This window comes from Parus major, chromosome 10 (genome assembly GCF_001522545.3).
Source record: "Parus major isolate Abel chromosome 10, Parus_major1.1, whole genome shotgun sequence".
Classification (NCBI taxonomy): Eukaryota; Metazoa; Chordata; class Aves; order Passeriformes; family Paridae; genus Parus; species Parus major.
This window is the reverse complement of record NC_031779.1, coordinates 17,115,311-17,134,208: the sequence shown is the minus strand read 5'-3', so window position 1 is coordinate 17,134,208 and position 18,898 is coordinate 17,115,311. Positions and strand designations below refer to the sequence as shown.

The window sequence follows — 18,898 nt, the reverse complement described above, 5'->3', positions numbered from 1 at the left end:
ATAAAAAAAAATAGCTATTCACATCTTATATGTAGATTACTAAATAGTATCCCATTTATATGCAGCATACAACTGCTTTCACTTGAAGATGCAGTTTGTTAACTTTGATAATTTAAATCTATTAATCTTTAGTTTTAAAAATGTTACTCTACTGTAAAAATAAAAACTATTTCCTGTTTTACTATCAAATATACTCTTCAAAACTTCAGATGCAGATATAAAACTTACAGCTATTGATTTCTACATAAAGCATTTAGTATAAGATTCAAATAAACTGAAATTCCCATTAAGCCCCACAAACAAGGCACTGTTGCCTACCTCAGAAAAGTTTCAGGAAGAATTCCAATAGAAGAATTGTCCAAAAATTTTGTAAGTTTTTTTTTTTTTTTTCTAGGAAATACGTATTGCAGTAGACTCATAAACAAGATTCTTCCCCAAAGTGCTACAGCACGAGATCTCAACAATTCCCTGTACAGTCAGATTTAACTGGGAACTCCACTACCAAAATGCCAGCTTGCTCTTTATCCATCTCATTTCTTATACAGCATCTTATTAAAGTAATTATTCATGAAAAGCAGGGAAGACAGTGTTTGGATATTTATAAAAAGGGCAGCAGAGTTTGTTTACAGTGGTTTGTAAACATTGATAATTATTTTGCTCAGAAGCACAGAGCTGAAGTGTTTTTGTCAGCACTGCTTTCCCAGTTCTCCCTCCAACAGCACAAAACTGGGATAGTTCCAACTCTGTTACACTGGCCACAAATTAAAGCTAATTTTTTTTTTTTTTGTAGCAGAATTTACTTCTCACTTAACAACCCTTAAGGTATGAAATCTGCAAGCTGAAAGTTACAGCAGCTGTTTCCACTGGTCTTCAGACACTGAGGAAACACGGGAGCAGCCTAAGCTTTCATGCTTACTTATACATCCAAAGACTGGAAAACTGCAAGTCTGGATATTATATCATCTGCTGAAATCCCTGACTCTGCAACTATACAGTGAGAGGCTTCCAAAAAGGAAACCAGAAAGAAAAGTGTTTGAATGAGAAGGGACATGCAAATTAAACCAAAATTACTTAATTGCTTGTATTTCTTATTATCAACTTCCACCTTTCCGGAAATTCTCTTTCAATTTCAGATATGAACAAAAACAACACCACAAATCACGTAGAAAAAGAAAGGAAATTCCAAATGCTTATTTGTGTCAGCTACTGACAACAGATCTCAGCTGATTCACTTCCAGCCCACACTGACTTTCAGTTTCTTTCCAGAGTATATAGGTCATCTAATTCTCATTAAAAAATTACCACATTCAAAAAAATAAATAAATAAAAGGAGCTGTAGGGGACAAAAAAAAGATATATGAAATACCCCATCCTCTGTAGTGTAGAGATCATTCTAGCTGGGTGATCATTTACCAAGCCATCTTAACATGTTTGAATTGGCAAACTCTGCTAAATGCTTATCAGTAATTCCTAAATGCTTCAGGCAACACTCTGATTATGAAACATTAGTAGAGCATTCCATGTTGAGAGAGGAAAACTTTCAGTAGATCTAGTACACCAAAAACTGGTAATCAAAAGTGATCTGGATATTAGGAGCCCAATACTTTTTCTAAATATCAGAAGTCACGATGAGTTAAAATCTCTCGTATTTCAAAGACATCAACAAAATCAAACCAAAGCTACACAGCACATGAAACCCCTTCAAGTTGCAGGAATGAACTGTGGCATTTTGTTGTCTGGTTTAGGGGAGGGAAGGAGGGAATGTGGGAGAACACAAAGCAGCCAAAGCTCTTTTCTGCCCTAGTTGTAGTGCAGATGAAAAAGCCATCAACTGCCGAGGATTTGCATGGCAGTAAAAAAGCAAAAGAAAAGACACTAAAAAACCCCTAAACAAACAACAAAACCAAACTCAAAAATCTTTTGTGCTAAGGCCAAAATTAAAATGAGATTTTACAGTTCACTCTTAAAATGAATGCTTCCCGTAAATATTTAAACAAAACTAATTTAAATGAAGTACACTTAACATTAGCACCTTTGCCGAGTAAGAGATTCCCAGTATCACAATCCCTTCAACTTCCCAGAAATTTTCTAGTGCATTTAAATAGCATCAAGGGGCAGAGAGGAAGAATTTTTTTTTCTGGGGCTAAATTCAAAGAAGGCTTTTAGAGGACATTGTGTCCTGTGATTAACTTCTCTTACATACATACTTGTCACTTCTTGTAAGAAATCCAGACAGGGTCGGCTACTTCCAGAAATACTTATTGAAACAGCCAGTGGGGTCTGTCCTTCATAGTTCCTTGTGTTAGTGTCTGCTCCGTAATTATACAACATTTGTGCACAAAGCACATCATCTCTAAGAGCAGACAAGTGTAAGGGTGTCTGTCCATCTTCCAAGCGCCCCAAGTTTGTATCGGCCCCTCTCTGGAGGAACATTCGGCAGTACGAGTGATTGCTTTTGATCACAGCGTATCGTAACAGGAAACCATTCTGAATGTCGATGTTGGCATTGTGGTCCAGGAGGATTTTCACACAGCTCGACCTCTCCCGGATAATGGCCAGCTGGAGTGGTGTAGTACCTTTATCACTGAGCGGATCAACCTCAGCCTTGAACTCCAGGAGGAGCCTGACAAAGGAGTCTCTGCCGTAGTGAGCAGCGACGTGCAGGGGAGTCCAGCCGTCGTTGCTCTTGGCGTTAATAATGTCACTTCTGTAGTCAGATTCCAGCATCAGGCGTGCAATCCTCGCCCGGCCGTGCATGGCTGCGTAATGCAGAGCGGTGAAGCCTCCAATTAAGTCCTTAACTGTGGGATCAGCTGAAGTTAAAATAAAATTTAAAAAATAATTAAAAGGAGTTAAGGTAATCTGGTGCTGAAAAAAACATTAAAAAAAAATTCAAACGGTAATTGCTAGTCTTTCCAGGCATAGCATGACAGGATTTTTTGTACTTCAAGCTAATTCTTGCTTTCATGAACATGCTATTTTTAAGACAAAGTTAAAATTGTATTTAAGAACGAGTTACAAAAAAAAAAATAAATTTTTCTTTCACATACATATGTTTCCATTTGACAAATACTTTTCCACATCTTCCTAGCACTCTTAGGAATTAATTACTAATTACTCAAATCTCTCTGTCCATCCAGTTTTCCCCCAGCTCTACAATATTACATTTCTTTCTCAATGTTCAACTTTTTATTTTCCCTTGTGTTGCTTCTTGGTCTTAAAAAGAAGCATGTGTAGAAACATCTGCTGACCCAAATTGCGGATGTTTTGTGGTCTGGCAGCATTGTATTGTTTTTAGGGTGTAATGCTGTATTAGGTAAAATGTTTCTCTGTGGTCTGCAGGATTTCCAAAGCATGTAGGATATAAGTTATTTTAGATTATCTTGATAAAGTCTCTTTTCATACATGATGTATCTGTTCTGAATTTATAGTTTTACAAAAAAATTGAACATAAAAACCCACTTCTTAAAGGAGTCAGATAAACTGTTAGTGCAGAGTACAGGTAATTACAGATTTATTTCCCCTTCACACAGCACAAACACTCAGACTGGTTTATTAATTTAAAAATTAAAATAATCCAACCAATTTGCCTAATTTCCTCAGGACACCCAAACTTGTATAGCAAATGACTAATTAATTACCCAAGGCAAAGTGCCATTTCTCAGCTAGAGAACAAGCCAAGCTGTGAGGTTCCTCCTTCCACCACCCATGGGTGCTGCTGTTGGACACTAAAAGGTACAAAGTACAGTGTGGAAATCTGAATGCTTTCCCAACCCATGCTAGATACCATCTGCACCACAAGACCTGCTCTAGGTTAAGTTCAAAATACAACATTAATTGCAGGCTACCCTAGACTGAGCACACCTGAACTCCCAAAGGTATAAGCACAAAACAGGAATGAGCTTCCCAAGCCACTGTGCTCATATCCAAATAGCACCAAGCCAGATATTATACCAAAATGAAAAGACTGGAAGGAAGGAGTAGAGAATACAGCTGCAAAAATGATCCAGCAACTTTAAGGATATTTCTAAATGGAAAGAGAAGATGGAGAGGAAGGAAACAAACTAACATAAAAAATTCCAACATACAAACGAATGCAGCCTAGCCACACAGAGAAATAAGTTTTGAGATCTGCCTCTAGTGCACAGAATAGGAATAAACATAGAAATAAGGCATATATTAAGGAAAGTTAAGTTCCTTGCTAGTGACAGCTTTCCTCATCTCTTTTGAAAAGCAGAAGTTTCAGTGCTTTGAAAAGTCACACTAACCTGAGCTAAAGGAAAGAATGAAGCACCCACAGCCCAGCAGGAAAATGCAGCCAGTGACTGAATAGGTGTTCCTAACCTGCACTGTGATCATGTCCAAAATGCAGCAAAGAATCAGCACAACCCACACAAAGATAGTATTTCAAAGTGATGCTGCTCCCAGGGTCTCTTTCTTCACACTGCTCAGACTATCCTACATTGACTTCTGAGTGGTGATAAATAAAGTGGGTAAGAGGCATGAGAACAGGCAGAGGGATGATACAATCTGAAGGGCAGAATTGGGGAGGAAGATGGATATAATGGGAAGGAGACAGCAGCAGGCAGAGTCTTTCTCCACCAAAAAAGATTTTTGAAAGAAATAATGTTGGAGCTCTCTCTCCCATACTACATAAGGCATGGAAGGCATCATTTCTACCCCCAGATGAAGTGCAGGTCACTGCCACAAGCAGTTTAATCAATGCCATTTCCAAATTCAAGCAGATATGGCCCAACTTTTGTATGTGCACCTATATGTACTTTTATACTGGTTGTAATCCAAACCAAACAATTTCCTGACAACATAAGGATGCCTTTTCCCTATAGTTTAAAGCACCTTTCTATACCTTCCTTATTACCAAAATGACATTGCTTTTGACCACTAAAGTGAACCAAAAAAATTACTAAATCATGTAAGAGAAGTTTCTTAAGAAGGATAGGAAAAAAAGCCTCACAGTTGGGCAACCAAGCAACACAAACAACCAACCTTTCCATAACAAACCCCCTAGGAAAACCTCGTGAAAAATATACTGTAATTCCCATTAAGATTATGGATTTCTAGTGAGCCAACAGTCTGCCTCTGGATTAGAGAAACTATTTTAACAGGATTGAAACTTCTTTTGCTATTCCATCAATGTCCTGCTGCCACCTCCTGGAAAACTTCCGAACTTCACAAGAGGCTGGACCTGCATGAAGTTGCAAACAAATTCCATCCACTCAGTCCCTGTAGTAGTAAAAGTAACACCCCAAAGTTCATGGTGCCTAAAGAAATTGTGCTGCTGTGGGGGTTTTGTCTGTCTGTGTTTTTTTAAAGGATTCAGTATTGGTACCATGTTGTAAAGTAACTCTCTTCCCGTGGAACATGAGCAAGGAAAAAATTAATTTGGAATGACTCTCAGATTACCTTTTAGAATCTTCAGAGGGGTAAAAACTACTTGTCAGTTTTAGCTAGAAAGGGATCCAGCCAGCACTTGTATTTAAGAACGAGTTACAGAAGAACAAGGTCCTCTATCTCATCTCCATCCTGTCAAACAGTTTGTTCATTCCAAGCTTCCCATTAATACGGGGAGAGCAGAATGTAGAAACATGAACAACTGCATTTGGTCACTTCTAATGTTTGTAAATATAAAGCAGAATATAATGGCAGAAACCTTGAACAGCTTATCAAGGGTACCAATTACTGCAATCAAGCTCAGTCGAGATGGAAAATTTGTAGCATTGAATAATACTGAGATTATTTTATTTCATGTGAAAGTTGGGCACCTAAGCTAGTTATTTGAAGTCCACTGTTAATAAAATTCTTTCTAATACTGTAATCTAGAGGATATATAGCTTCATAAATAGAAGACTCATATTTCAGAGTTTCAATTTACAGCTCAGTGGGACAGTTTTCCTTTTTCCTTGACACCTTCCTTAGGTCACTCTATCACAGTAACTTGGGAAGCCAAGAAAGCAATGCTTAAGCAATGCTTCTGGCTTCATTGAGTACTTCTATTATTTCAAGCTTATTTCCCTCAGCTAGGGCTTAAATCTAACCACAAGGTTTAGAAGCATGGCTACATGCAGCTTCTGTTTCAAATTTCCTAAGATAACACTGATACAGAAGATGTCCAGGAGAGCATTACTGTTCAGAGACAGAAATGTTTTAGGAGCTTAGGGGGAGTGAGTCTTTGGCATTCTCTAGATCCTCCCAGATTCTGCTTGACCTTACTAAAATTTAGATACCTTGAAGCCAAGACTAAAAATAAATAAATACGGCTGCTTGACTACTTTCTCTTACTATTTCATTTCTAGGAGCTTTAGTGAATTATTTCTTCATTTTGAGTAACCAGAAATTGCTCTGTTAATACTGAGAAGGTATCACCAATGGACAGCTAACTAGACACTTTCAAGATTTAAACTTATTGTAACATTAATAGTGATGATTTGAAATTAATAAAACATATTTCTTGGCCAGTGTTGGATTGTCTGTCTCTATACATCATATTAAAAATTTACAAAGTACACTAAAGGGAAAAAAGGCTTGTTACACAAAAATCCAAGATTATTAAAAACTACACTCCCTGTTTTGGTGTTGCTTTGTGACTCCAGGTCATTTTTATGGATGGGTAGAGATGGCTTCACAGAATCTTTACTTCAATAAAATCAGACAAATGCAGTAAGAAAGTCAAATCCACTATTTCTCATGAAAATTAAGTTTCCCCATGGTTATGATGAACTTCTGCATTTCACCAGTTGCTAAGTAATATTTGTTATCTGACCTATCCCCTCTGTATGTAGTTGGTACTTCTGCTGGCTTCATCCTTTAGCCTGGACTGTTTTTTCTGCATTTTCCCCATCTATGTGTGCTCTTTCCTCAGCAGATAATAAAAAGCTTCCTGCTGTTCCACCACCTCCACTCAAATCAGCCAATCTGCATGCACAACACTGTCCTCTGGCTCTTTTCTTTGCTGGTGAGCAATGATGGAAGAGAAAAAGCAAAAGCAGGAGGCGGACAGGTCATGACTCCCATAAGAATCTACTTCTTATTTCCAGGTCAGTGACCAGATTCCTTCTCAGCCTTTATTAGCCCAACTCACCCTCCATCCCACTAGCAGGCTATGCTGGGAGCCTTCCAGCATGTCAGATCTGAGACACAGCACTCTACCCTCAGCAACAGCCCACTGTGGTTTTCCCAGTCCTGTTTTCCCCATGAAGATATTCCCAGCTCTGCTAAGCTCCATCATCCCTTGAGACAGCCACAACCACCACCAGCCACCCCTTCCTTCCCATCTCAATTCCCTCTTTCCCCCAGAACTCCACAGGCTCCCTGTCACTATCAATTTATTACCAATATGTAGTTCAATACTCTCTATTTTACCATAAGATTCAAAACAGAAAAGGACTCTTTCCTTCACCCCAGTACCTTTGTTTTTGTTCCACAGCGATTAAGCACCAGGAGCTAAAAAAAAAATCCACTCCAGAAGGAGAAAAGCAGAGACCACGTGAAGAAAGGTAGACACAAACCTCTCCCTAATGAGGGTGGCATGATTAACTCAGCTTGTAAGAGTCAACTCACTCACTGCTTAATAACTCATTTGTGACATTATTATGTGATAAATACTCATTATTTTTATGCCTCTGTTTTGAGGGAAAACGAGGCAATGCACCAGGCAGTGCCAATTTTCGGGAGCGAGGCTCAGCTGCAGGGAAGCTGCTGTGGATGACTAAACCTCACACTATTTGTTACTCAACTTTCTCATCCTGGTGATTCAACTCTAAGCTGCCTCAGGACAAAGGTGTTTCATTACAGGCAGTTTTCATGAGGCATCACATTCAGCTGGTACTTTGTATGAGAAAGAGTAACAACAAAAATAAAAACAAACCACTGCATCAGCAGCTATGTAATATGAAAATACATAGGAATAAAGAAGGGATTTGGGGTTTTTTATCATCTTTAAACTTACAGATAGAAAGTTAAAAGTAATGTATGGGACTTAAACCCTTAAACTTTTGAACTATCAAACTGAGAGCTCACAATTATCCACATATATTACTTTTAAAAAGTAGAATTTGAAGTTATATATTAGTAGCTTTTTTCCCCCTTCCAAGAAGGCCATGAGGATTTGCCCTTTTTATATGGTTACAATCTGTAGTAGGTGCATCCACAGAGTCCAATTGCACAGGCTGTATTTCACCACTGCTCTTAAGGAACAAATCAGTGATTGTGCCACTACCACAGCCTGTTAATGCCACTCCACTTTCAGGATGATCCATACAGCTGGCAAACCCAGTGACAGACACAAGGGGTCCATATGGCTCAGATACACAAAGCATCAGAAAGATAATTTCAGTTTCCTTGGGATTGAAAACCTCATAATTCATTTGGCAAGTACAGTGCTAGAATAGAGGATGCTGTTCTTTAAGAGCACTGATCAGAACGTGGAGAACATCTACTGATTTCCCTTCCAGTACCACATTAAAAGATTAGGATGATCCCTTTCTAAACCTTCAGACGGCCTTGGAAGATGATAACGCAATGAGAAATTCTGACTGTACCACCTGAGGGATAATAATCATCACCCACATGATTATCAAATCAACAAAATTCAGTCAGTTCTTGAAATAAAGCTTCATCATGGCTGGATGCAGGAGAGCTGTAAACTCACCTGGATTAGCTGACACTAAAGTCCTTGCACAAAGAGGACTGTTTTCATAAAGTTTAACAGATTCTGTTAAACCCTATATTAAACTTAGTCTTTAATGCAACTGGTTAACTTGCTTTAGAATTCTGAAACAAACTTCCCTAGGATTTCAATTCAAGGATCTGCTTTCCTCTAATAACACCCCTAACAGAGAAGAAAAGCCTGTAGTGAGTGCTGTGAGTGCATTTCATTTTATAATGAGTCCTTCTGCCCTATTTTCATAATGCTTATTCATTCCTTGAACAATTCCTAGGCAGTGCTGGGAGAAAAAAAGTTAAGATATAAAGCTAATCTATGATGTAATTCAGAGAGTATGCATCAGAGATAAACAGAGATTAAGAACAAAAGAATAAAAAACAATTACGAAAGATAACCAGAAGTATTTTGATATCTAATTAGTGCTGGAAAGCCCTGCAGTGGAAATCAGCATAGAAAGGTGCCAGATAAAGATTTTTCTCTGTAGGCAACTCACCTCCATGCTCCAGAAAAACACGGACACATCTCTCCTTGCCTCTTGCTGCAGAGAAATGAAGCAAAGTCCAGCCGTTGGCATCCCGACCATTTGGAGAATATCCCTGCTCCAGCATCTTGCGCACGGTGTGAACATCGCCGGCAGCCACAGCAGCCTGGATCTGCAACTCTTCCTGTAGCTCAGGGTTCCTCCTGCAGTGGTGGTGTAACATCCTAGCTGAGTCTGGCCTTTACAGGAGCCTCATGAGCTCACACGAGTCACCTTCAATCAATGGGAAACAGGAATAAATTAAAATTGGGATCAGAAATGGAAAATGTAGGAAAAAAAGGATTAATGAAATGCGATGCTAAGACTTCTCTGTATGCTGAGAAAAGTGATGTTACAAAGAGGATAAACCCCAAATGATCTCACTGTTATTAGCAAAATCATAGTATATGGTGACATCACCGAGCTGCAAAAGAAAAAAACGCTCACACATTATAAATAGTAAATGTTTTCTTCAGAAATGACAGCATCAAACAGCAGTTCACAATTAAAGTACCTGAGCAATGAGCAAACGGAAAAATCTCCAGAACCCACCACTCATTTCAAAATCACACTGTGGTTAATATCACTACCTCCAGAGACACTGGTTAAATGGATTATCCAAACTATGGAATGGATGATCCAAGCTGTTACAGGAAGCACCACTGCACTGATACAGTTACTGAACTACAATACTCTTATTTTTCTAGAAATGCACCCCTTGCAAGCTTCAGTGGAAATATCTTACCAATAGAATCCTGTGACCTACTGCATGTGAGTATTAGTAACACTAATGTTCAAATTGAAAACTTTAATTATCTTTTTTCCTTTTTTCCTTTTTTTTTTATTTAATTAAGAGTCTACTCTTTGTATTCTGGTTTGAGCACTTCTTAATTAGTACATAGAGGCTGCAAACAACTCCTACATTCCAAAAATCAAATACAGAGATAATAATATATGAGACCTGAAAATATATTGAAGTGCACTTTCAGTAGTCCTGTCAAACACCATGAGAACATACATCAGAATAATTCAATTTATAATTACCTTGATAGAGTATATGAGAGCTGGGCCAAAAGGGTATCTAAAATAGCCACTGTAAAAGAGCCTAGAAATAAGCACAAACTGGGAAAGAGAGAAGTACTGTGTACTCCATGCTCTGTTTGAAAAATACCATCTGCAGTTCTACTTGGGGGCAAGAAAATGAACAGGTATTTAGGGATTTCTCCCCAGTACACAAAGTTAAATGATTGCATTTTCACATACATTATGTATTATATCCCATAGTCCTAAAATGGAATATCAGAAGAAAGAGTAAAAGCAGGGTATGAGTAAGGTAATGCTGAGCAATAGGAACCTCAGAAAATATTCAAACATGGATGGATATTAACACAGACCTAGAATATTAAAAATAGGAATGTATTTAAACTCTTGCAAAGTTAATCAAGATTAAATTACAAAGAAAAGTTCTAATGATGAAAATTAATTTTAAGCAAAACTTGAAATTTACAGTAATTTTTTGGTTTATTAGGATGTCAACACACAGCATCACCTAAACCTTCTTTTAGGCATGACACGGGTTTTCAGATCCTCATGATCCATAGGTCATTCAAAAGACACTGCAATCAACTCCCAATATCCCACTGGACACCTGTTTTTCTGTGATCCAGATATACCCACAGTCAAGAGAAAAGTGAAAACATCAATCACTGCCAACTTTGCAGACAAAGGCACAGTGTGTATTTGCTCTTCTACAGCCTCCTCGTGCCCATGGCAAAGAAGTTATTTATCTGCTTTTTGGAGATATATAAACTCATAATTAACAGGTGCTCCAGTGACCCTACTTACCCTGCAAATATGGAAATTACACACAGCAAATGCCTGCCTTTGACATTTATAAATGCTTCAGCTTACCATGTATGGCAACAATTACTACTTCAGCATAGGGTTATTAAAGAAGACTTTTTAGCTCCATATGTTATACATGGCTTAGAAACTGGCTTTGTTTTGTTTCATAGTGTGAACTTCATTATCTGAGACTGGGAGGAAAGGGGATTTACAAAGCAGCAACTGCCAACTCGACTTTTGCAGCATATTCCAAAAATCAGACTTGGTTAATCTGATACAATGAAAGTATTTCTATTGACTCTAATAAGCTTTTGCTAAGCTCTTTTCTAAACTCCAATTAGCACTTCAGAACATGCTCACCCATAAGACAGCAAGCTTGACTTCATTCTGCATCATACCACTAACAGCACTGGTAATGAAATTCCAGCTGCAAGAGTAAGATCTACCTTTGGATTTGCAGGAGAAAACTGACAGTAGACTCTAACTGATGATGAGTCATGCAAAACCCTTAAAAAATAGTAATTCAGACCCTGTCCCTTTTAGCCGTAGTTTCTGAATACCTACAAAAATTTCATGTCTTAATTTAAGACATGAAAACTTTATTTTCAAACTGAGAATATCTGATCCAAACTTAATGTAAACAAACTTTATGATGCCATTTTTATAGTCCTCTCTCGTAAAGGACCAATAGTTGCAAGCCCTCACATGGTCCTGAAAACTAAGGTCAGGCTAGCTGCTCAAAATGCTACAGAAAGAGATGGGACTAAAAAGATGAAGTGAAATGGGATTTCTCATCTGAAGGACCAGCAGTATTCCCCCTATAACTCTCTGTGAAGACAGTTGGTTGAGGAAAAGCAGAGCTCTCTCTCTCACACTTCTCAGCTGGTGGGTATATTTGTAATGCAGCATTATAAAAAATTGGCATTGGCTCCATATGTTGCATGTGACTAGCAGAGCTTATTCAAATTAGCTGGTACTAAAGTACATAAGTACTAAAACATACAAAGCAGAAGACAAAGTCAGGCAGCTCCTTTTATCACTTGCACAGTTTCTGTAAATATCCACTCTTCCATCTCACCCCTATGGCAAGCAATGAAATTCAAATGACAGGAATACTTAACCATAACATTAAAGGTTTCAGGATAGTTTTAGGTACACACCAGCTTTGAAAACATTTTTACTTCTGCTCCATAGATCATTTAAAACTCCTGCTTGCAAAGCCCCATTTAAGACATCAATCTTTGGAGAAGAGGAGGACTACTGGAAGTAGCCCTTTGGCATTTAATATTTAATGTTTTGCAACTGTAATCAATCTCATTCAGAACTCAGCATGCATTTGGGTTGTTACATATTGGCTTTCTGCATGCAAGTAAAAAAATGAAAGGAAGCACAGGGGGGAAAAATATACCTATATATTCTTGGTTAAAATGATTTTATAGTGCCATGAAAATGGAGGACAATAACAGTTACTTAATTGATTTTGCAAGTACAACAGGATAAAACTCAATGTGGTCCTGAATTACCTTATGAGAGGCTGTTACTGTCTGATGGATGTCCCACTCTTCATTGTCTTCACTGTTCATAATCTTCTGTGCCCATGTGTGTGAAACAACCTGCTACCCCTTAAAAAAAAAAAAGGATTTCTTGTTAGTTGTAAAGAATAAAAGTGAGAGGTTTACTTACTTTCTTCTTGTGTGAGAATGCTACATTTTAATGCAGCCATGTCAGAGAAGACACAAAGTGTGTTTTCCATCGTTATCAAAGAGTCTTCCAGAGGTTGGGTTGGGCAGAGTTTGCTTCTGCCATATGAGCAAAAGGCTACAGAGAATATTTTATGGAAGATAAGAGAAATGACGGAGGTGCTTCCTCTCGAGTAAACCTTGAAGAAATGGTCTACACCCCTCTCTAATAATTACGTGTATCTGCTCCTCCTGCATAGAACAAGAATGGATGCAAAGGTCACAGTAGGTATTTCTGCCTCACTCCTCAACATCTCCCTGTGGGAGTCAGATGCCAGGAAAAACATTCAGGATCCATTTAGTTCCTCCCAAACTACTTTTGCGGGTTTTTTATTTGTTTGTGGGGTTTCTTTAATTGTTGTTTTTGTATGGGGTTTGGGTTGGTTATTTTTTTTAAATCTCCATCCCATCTCAGCTTCCCTAAGTAAAGAATAAAACCTGAGCCCAGAGAGTACTGAGTTGTGTCCTTCAGCTGGATTTGCAGAGCCACCAGCCTGTCTCCTCTCCCTGGTGCGGCAGCTCAAGCTGACACATGCTGTGTTTCACAAACAGGTAAAGCCACCTCTACAATACAAGAAAACCACCAGCTCAAAAATCTTCACCCTTTTCTTCATGTAGAAAAACTATCATTTTAGAATCAAGGTTTACCAAATGCCACTTACAACCCCTGTGCAGATTCCTCCTTCAGACTAACCCCTCCTTATCCCCGCTGTCACCTGCAGTTAATGGGATCAGTCCCAGACCATTTCTCCTGTACTCATCACTGTTATTTCACTAATTCTTTGTATACCTTTATCTGACCTTTCATTTCCTTTGGTTGCAAACTTTTAGTGAAAGGCCCCCTTATCTCATCTGAGCACTGCAATAATATAATAAACAATAAAACCATTAAATACTTAATTGTACAGCTGATCACACAAACCCAACTGTGACTTGTTTCTTCTGCAAACGAGTTGCACCAGAACAGTTCCATGAACGACGCAGCTCTTAGATTAAGTTGAAATTTCTGCCACTTAATGCAACATAAAATCATGCTTTCACATTGATAGCTCAAAAAGGAGGATGAAAAAAAAAGCCCTTTTCATCCCTCTTATGCACATTTTCCAAGAGCTTTGCTTCCCAAGATAAAGCATACAAGGTCTTCAGATATGCTTACAGCCCTGCACAAAACTGCACTGCCATGACCTAATTTGATCACATTTCTAGCCTTGTTTTTTTGCATAGATGATCAGTCGTTCACCTTTTTTTTAAAATTTTTGCATGATTTTCACTTTAAAACCCACACATTTTTTATTAGCTGATGCAAATTAGAATTGCACTGACTTCACAGACTACAGACAAGGTAACAGATTGCTCCACTAAAAAAGTAACAAGCTTTTTCCCCCCAAAGGAAAATTAGCTGCATATGGCAAGAGTAAGATCTGCAACTTTAATAAAAATAAGTCATATTTAGTGAGAGTAAAGCTCCCTCACTCAATGACTTAACAAAGTTTGATTAAAACACTAATAATTATAGTAGAAGCAGCACTAAATAAAAATAATAAGACAAACATCCTCATTATCTATTGATAATGTCTCATGTTGTCAAAGAGATCTTAGACTTCTCCACATCAATGTGTCACTTCTTTAAAGTCACTGCAAACATCATGTGGAAAATTAATTCTAACATATGTATACACTTACTTTAAAGAAAGTTAAAGGTTGGTACAAAAAGCAAGACCTCAGAATTCAGTGTTTTGCTTGTTCATGCAGCCTCACAGAAAGACCTGATTCCTAAACTCTGAGATTACACATCCAAGAGCAGAATAAGGACCATAAGTTACTGATGTCAGCCTCACAACAAGGGAAGTGTACCATTACACATGACATTTAGTATTTGGCATAGACCTAATCAGTGCAGATCACAGTTGCCCGTGGTTGAAGTATTCTGAGACAATTAAATCAAATAAACAACAGAAAAAAGGAAAGCCCTGTGGAATAAGGATAATCACATCAACCTTCATTAGTCTCACAACTCACTTCTCCTACCCATTTCAAAGCTTGAACAAGCTAAATGTGTTCTCACTCAAATGGCATTTTAAAAATGGTCAATATATTTTTGACAAACTAAACAAACTAAACACAACCATCATCTTCAGCTGTCACTCATGCTCCTATTGCAGGAGCTCTTCAGACAAGAGAGTAGGGCAAACAATTGTGTTGTCATTTGCATTCTCACATCACAATTGTGAAGTTTCCAAGGAACATGTGAAATATCAAAATTTCACAGAGCCTTATAATCCTGAATATATTTTCTGCTGAATGTTCCATGCTACAGCCCAGACAGACACCAAGCGAGGTATCCCTGTGGCTGAGATGAAAATCACCAAGTAACACATGCAAGTTTCTGGGCCTGAAAGCAATGAGTTAACAGTGCATGAATCCAAAACATTACAGAGGAACTGCTGCTTCAAAGGAAAGAACCCTTCACTCCTCACAAACTGTCATTAAAAATTACAAGTTTCTCGTGAGAGCTCCCAAAAGGCCAGCTCGTAGCTCAGATGTACTAAATTTAAAATAACCAAAAGAGTTAATCCACAAGTGCCCCACCAACTTCAGGTGTTCACAGAACTAGAGATGGTGGTGTTACACACTAATAAGCAGCTGTGGTGTTGTTACATTCTGCAGGTGGGTGAAACTGAAGCACAAGAAGTGTCATTTTACTTCAATTATCCATCTCCCAGAGAGGTTGTGAGGTCTGACTTTGGGCCAGATGGAGAATCAGAGAGATCCCCCAGCTCAAGCAACTTCAGATCTGCAAACCTGAGGGAAACTTTGCCTTCAGAAAGCACAGCAACTACTCACCATCCTCAGCACCCCCACCCATACGCTGGCAACCTTAAGCACAAGCAGAGCCCCATGAATAAAATTCTGATATTCCTTCTGAAGACAGGACCTCAATGCTGATGCTAAAACAAGGCCTTAAAGCCGTTTTTTCAGTAGAGAATGCTGCATCAGGTTCACACAGCCAGAACCTCCTCCCTCAAGATGTGCTCTGACAAACTGCAGGGAGCTTGTGCTCTGCAGCATGCTTGGAGATCCTCGTGTACCAAGCAAAAAATATCAATTCTCCTCCAACTTACAGCAGTGCTATTACTAAGTTTTAAACAGCAAAAGTCAGATGGAAGCTTAGCCTTATAAGTCATTAATTTGTAGCAAGTGTTAATTGCTAAGATTTATGTATTTTCATGTGTCTTACTATCATTAAAGAACCCAAACATCAACATTGCACGGAATGAGAGAAGCAGGAACCAATGGTGAGCTCAAACCACACTAAAGGAGCCACTTCAGCCCTAATTATCACAGCACAGCTGATAAACCAACTGACTGCTGCATACAGAGTTTGTGTCATTCAACAATCTCTAGAAGTACATTTGATACATATTTCTATTTAATACAGCCTGAAAGAATCCAAGTGGACAAAATTTGTTTTATGTCTTTAGGGGACAAAGCAAGATTTTCACTGTGATAATATCATTCTGTAAGCACTGCTGGAACAAAACAAAACCATCCCTCAGACAGCATATTTCCTTTAAGGGTTGAGAATTCACAATGAGGAAAAACAAACCCAAAATGAGCATATAGCCTGAAAACTAAAGCTTTCTTTAAAAGGCTGCTATATTTGCAACAAGCTGCACCTCTGCACTTCTTCATGGGAACAAGAGCAGGACTTCAGTACATCAGTGATCTCTGTGCCTTGTTTCAGCCATGTGCAAATTTCTGCCAGAAGTTAATTCCCTGATTCCTATGAACTCAATTCCTGTCTCTGCATCTGAATCAAACTTTGCTGCACTGGAATTTCACACTAGGAAGGAACTCCACAAATCAAATGAAAACTCAGGTCTCCTGTTGAGAATAAATCCCAAAGACCCCATGAATTGTCGGCACCAAGAGGTGTCCTGTTGAAGCAGCTACAGATCTGACATGAGAGGCGCTGGGTAGGGAAAAGGGAGTTATAATAAACTAAATTCAGATGAAACAGCTGTGCCCTAACTGCACTGCTAAGTTTGTACTGATGCACATCTGTCTCACCTATTAGCAGGAAAATCCCTCCTGGAATCACACTGGGCATGTCCACATGTTCTGCCATTACTCATGGGTTATCAAAATGACATGGAAAACTTCCCTGCACTTCCAAAGCATAGCTAAAAATTTGTTGCACTTGTGTTCTGGAGGGATTTTCTATTTAATCTTCAACATAGAGCAACTACTTTTTGTCTTAATCTAAAGACATCTGTATTGGAAAAATGATCCAGCCTTAACCAAGGCTGTTGGCAACAAATACTGCTCTTTCTCCTGCAGGCTAATGCTCAAAAACAACTGATTGCCAACAATGAACAACGTTTTGGTACAGTCAGTGACATCTCTGAAAACACAACACAGACTAGAGGGACCTCTGTGGACGGCATCTTTGCCAAAAAACCAAACTCACCTACATTTGAAACAGATTAAAATGGCTTCAAGACAGACTCTGCGTTAGAAGAACACGCAGAAACTCCATCCTTTGGAGCATGCTGACAGCAGGATGCAGAAAAAGACTGACTGACATCATTCACCCCCCCCACTCTCTCCTAGGATCCATCTCTTCATCTCACCACGTAAAAAACGCAATTCTCCCTACGAACAGCTCTCCCCCTGAAACAGAACCTCCCTCCTACCAGCAGGATTGGTTTTGATGACTCCTTTCATTTTTTCCCCTTAAGCACCCAACAGCATCATCTTCTTCTATGATCTCAGCCCAAAAAGTAAGTACTTGTAAGCAGACACCGCCCAATTAAATTAATTTCAATTTTTGCAGCTCCGTTACAACACACACACAAAAAAGTGATCCATGCAGGAGTGAGGTATGACTAAACCAATATAATGAAATTACCATGACCTAGCCCAATAAAGATTTTAGAATCAAAACAGAAACAGAAGCAGTGCTAAACTCATAAATTTATAAGAAGACTTAAAGAAAAAAGAAAAGACCATTTTAATGACCTAGAGCAAAGTAATTTTAAGTGACACCCCTGAGATGGGGACACAAAAACCCCATTAAGTATGCATAATCAAAATAACATCTGCAGAATAATTCTGGAAAATTATAAAGTGTTACAAGAGAGACTGTACTTCAAATGGAATTCAGAGCTTTCAAACTTTAAAAGGTCAACAGCAAGTAGGTTTTAAGAGAACAAAGAAATCTAATGCTACCTATTCAAATCCATAAAAACACAAGAGGCCCCAATCCCAGCCAAACCATGTGTCTAGGATGACTCTGAGAGTCTAAATGAATCATCACCTTTCTGGGGGTTTTTTGAGTGCTGCTTTCTCTCTTCTGTGTTATTTTGTTCTTTGGAGTCACTATTTTTAATTCTCCTTTAAGGCAGCTTAAACCTAGAAAAAAAAATAAAATAAAAGTAGAACTGAGCCACACAATGACATAAAATAGAGAAATGAAGAACAGAATTGGTTAATACAAAAGTGATAGCTGGGCAATATAGGAAGAGCCTTCACAAATTAGGAAGGAAAGGGGTTATTCATCAAAACCGGGATCTCTCCTGGAAAAGGAGGGCACTCTCTCAGGATACTAAGGAGTTGAAGGGATAATAACGACAGGACCGCTGCCCTGTCAAGGCAGCTCCTCCAGGGAATGGAAGTAAAGATAAGTGCTAAAGAATGGGACAGGAAGTAACCCAGAAAGCTGAGCTGCTGGGAAACCAAACCTCTCCCTCGCAGGAGTTCACGCTCCAGGAGCCGTCAGCAGCACACACACACACACACACACACGCACACACACACAAAAAGCCGGCCAAGCCCCGGCGCACAGCCCCAAGGCCCGGCGGCCGCCAAGGCACCCGGGGCGCCGCCGGGGGCTGGGGACGGGGACCCCCCTCCGCGGGCAGCCCCGGGGGCGGCCCGGAGTCCGCCGGGTGAGCAGGCAGGGGCGGCGGGGGACTGCGCACCCCTTCCCAGGGGGGGCGGCGGGGGGTCCCCTCACAGCCCCGCACCCGCCGGAGGGGCTGCCCGGTGTGGGCGAGGGGAGGCCATGGGGTCGCGCCCCCCCCTCCCCGCGCCGCGAGAGACCCCGGG

The 18,898-nt window shown here is 39.4% G+C and overlaps 1 protein-coding gene across 6 annotated transcripts in view; it reads right to left on the bottom strand.

Moving 5' to 3' along the window:
• Nucleotides 1-18,156, bottom strand: part of ASB7 (ankyrin repeat and SOCS box containing 7) — a 28,746-nt gene extending 10,590 nt beyond the window's left edge. For all 6 annotated transcript variants that reach the window (XR_004498881.1, XR_004498880.1, XR_001523623.3 and 3 more), the window contains exons 1-4: nt 18,108-18,156; nt 12,572-12,670; nt 9,177-9,437; nt 2,208-2,813 (exon numbers count right to left, since the gene is read on the bottom strand). Coding sequence is in view for 1 of the 6 variants with exons in the window: in XM_015639399.2 (XP_015494885.1) it covers nt 2,208-2,813; nt 9,177-9,387 (817 nt within the window). In the remaining 5 variants the exon portion in view is untranslated. The remainder of the gene's footprint in view (nt 1-2,207; nt 2,814-9,176; nt 9,438-12,571; nt 12,671-18,107) is intronic.
• Between the last annotated feature and the right edge of the window lie 742 nt (nt 18,157-18,898).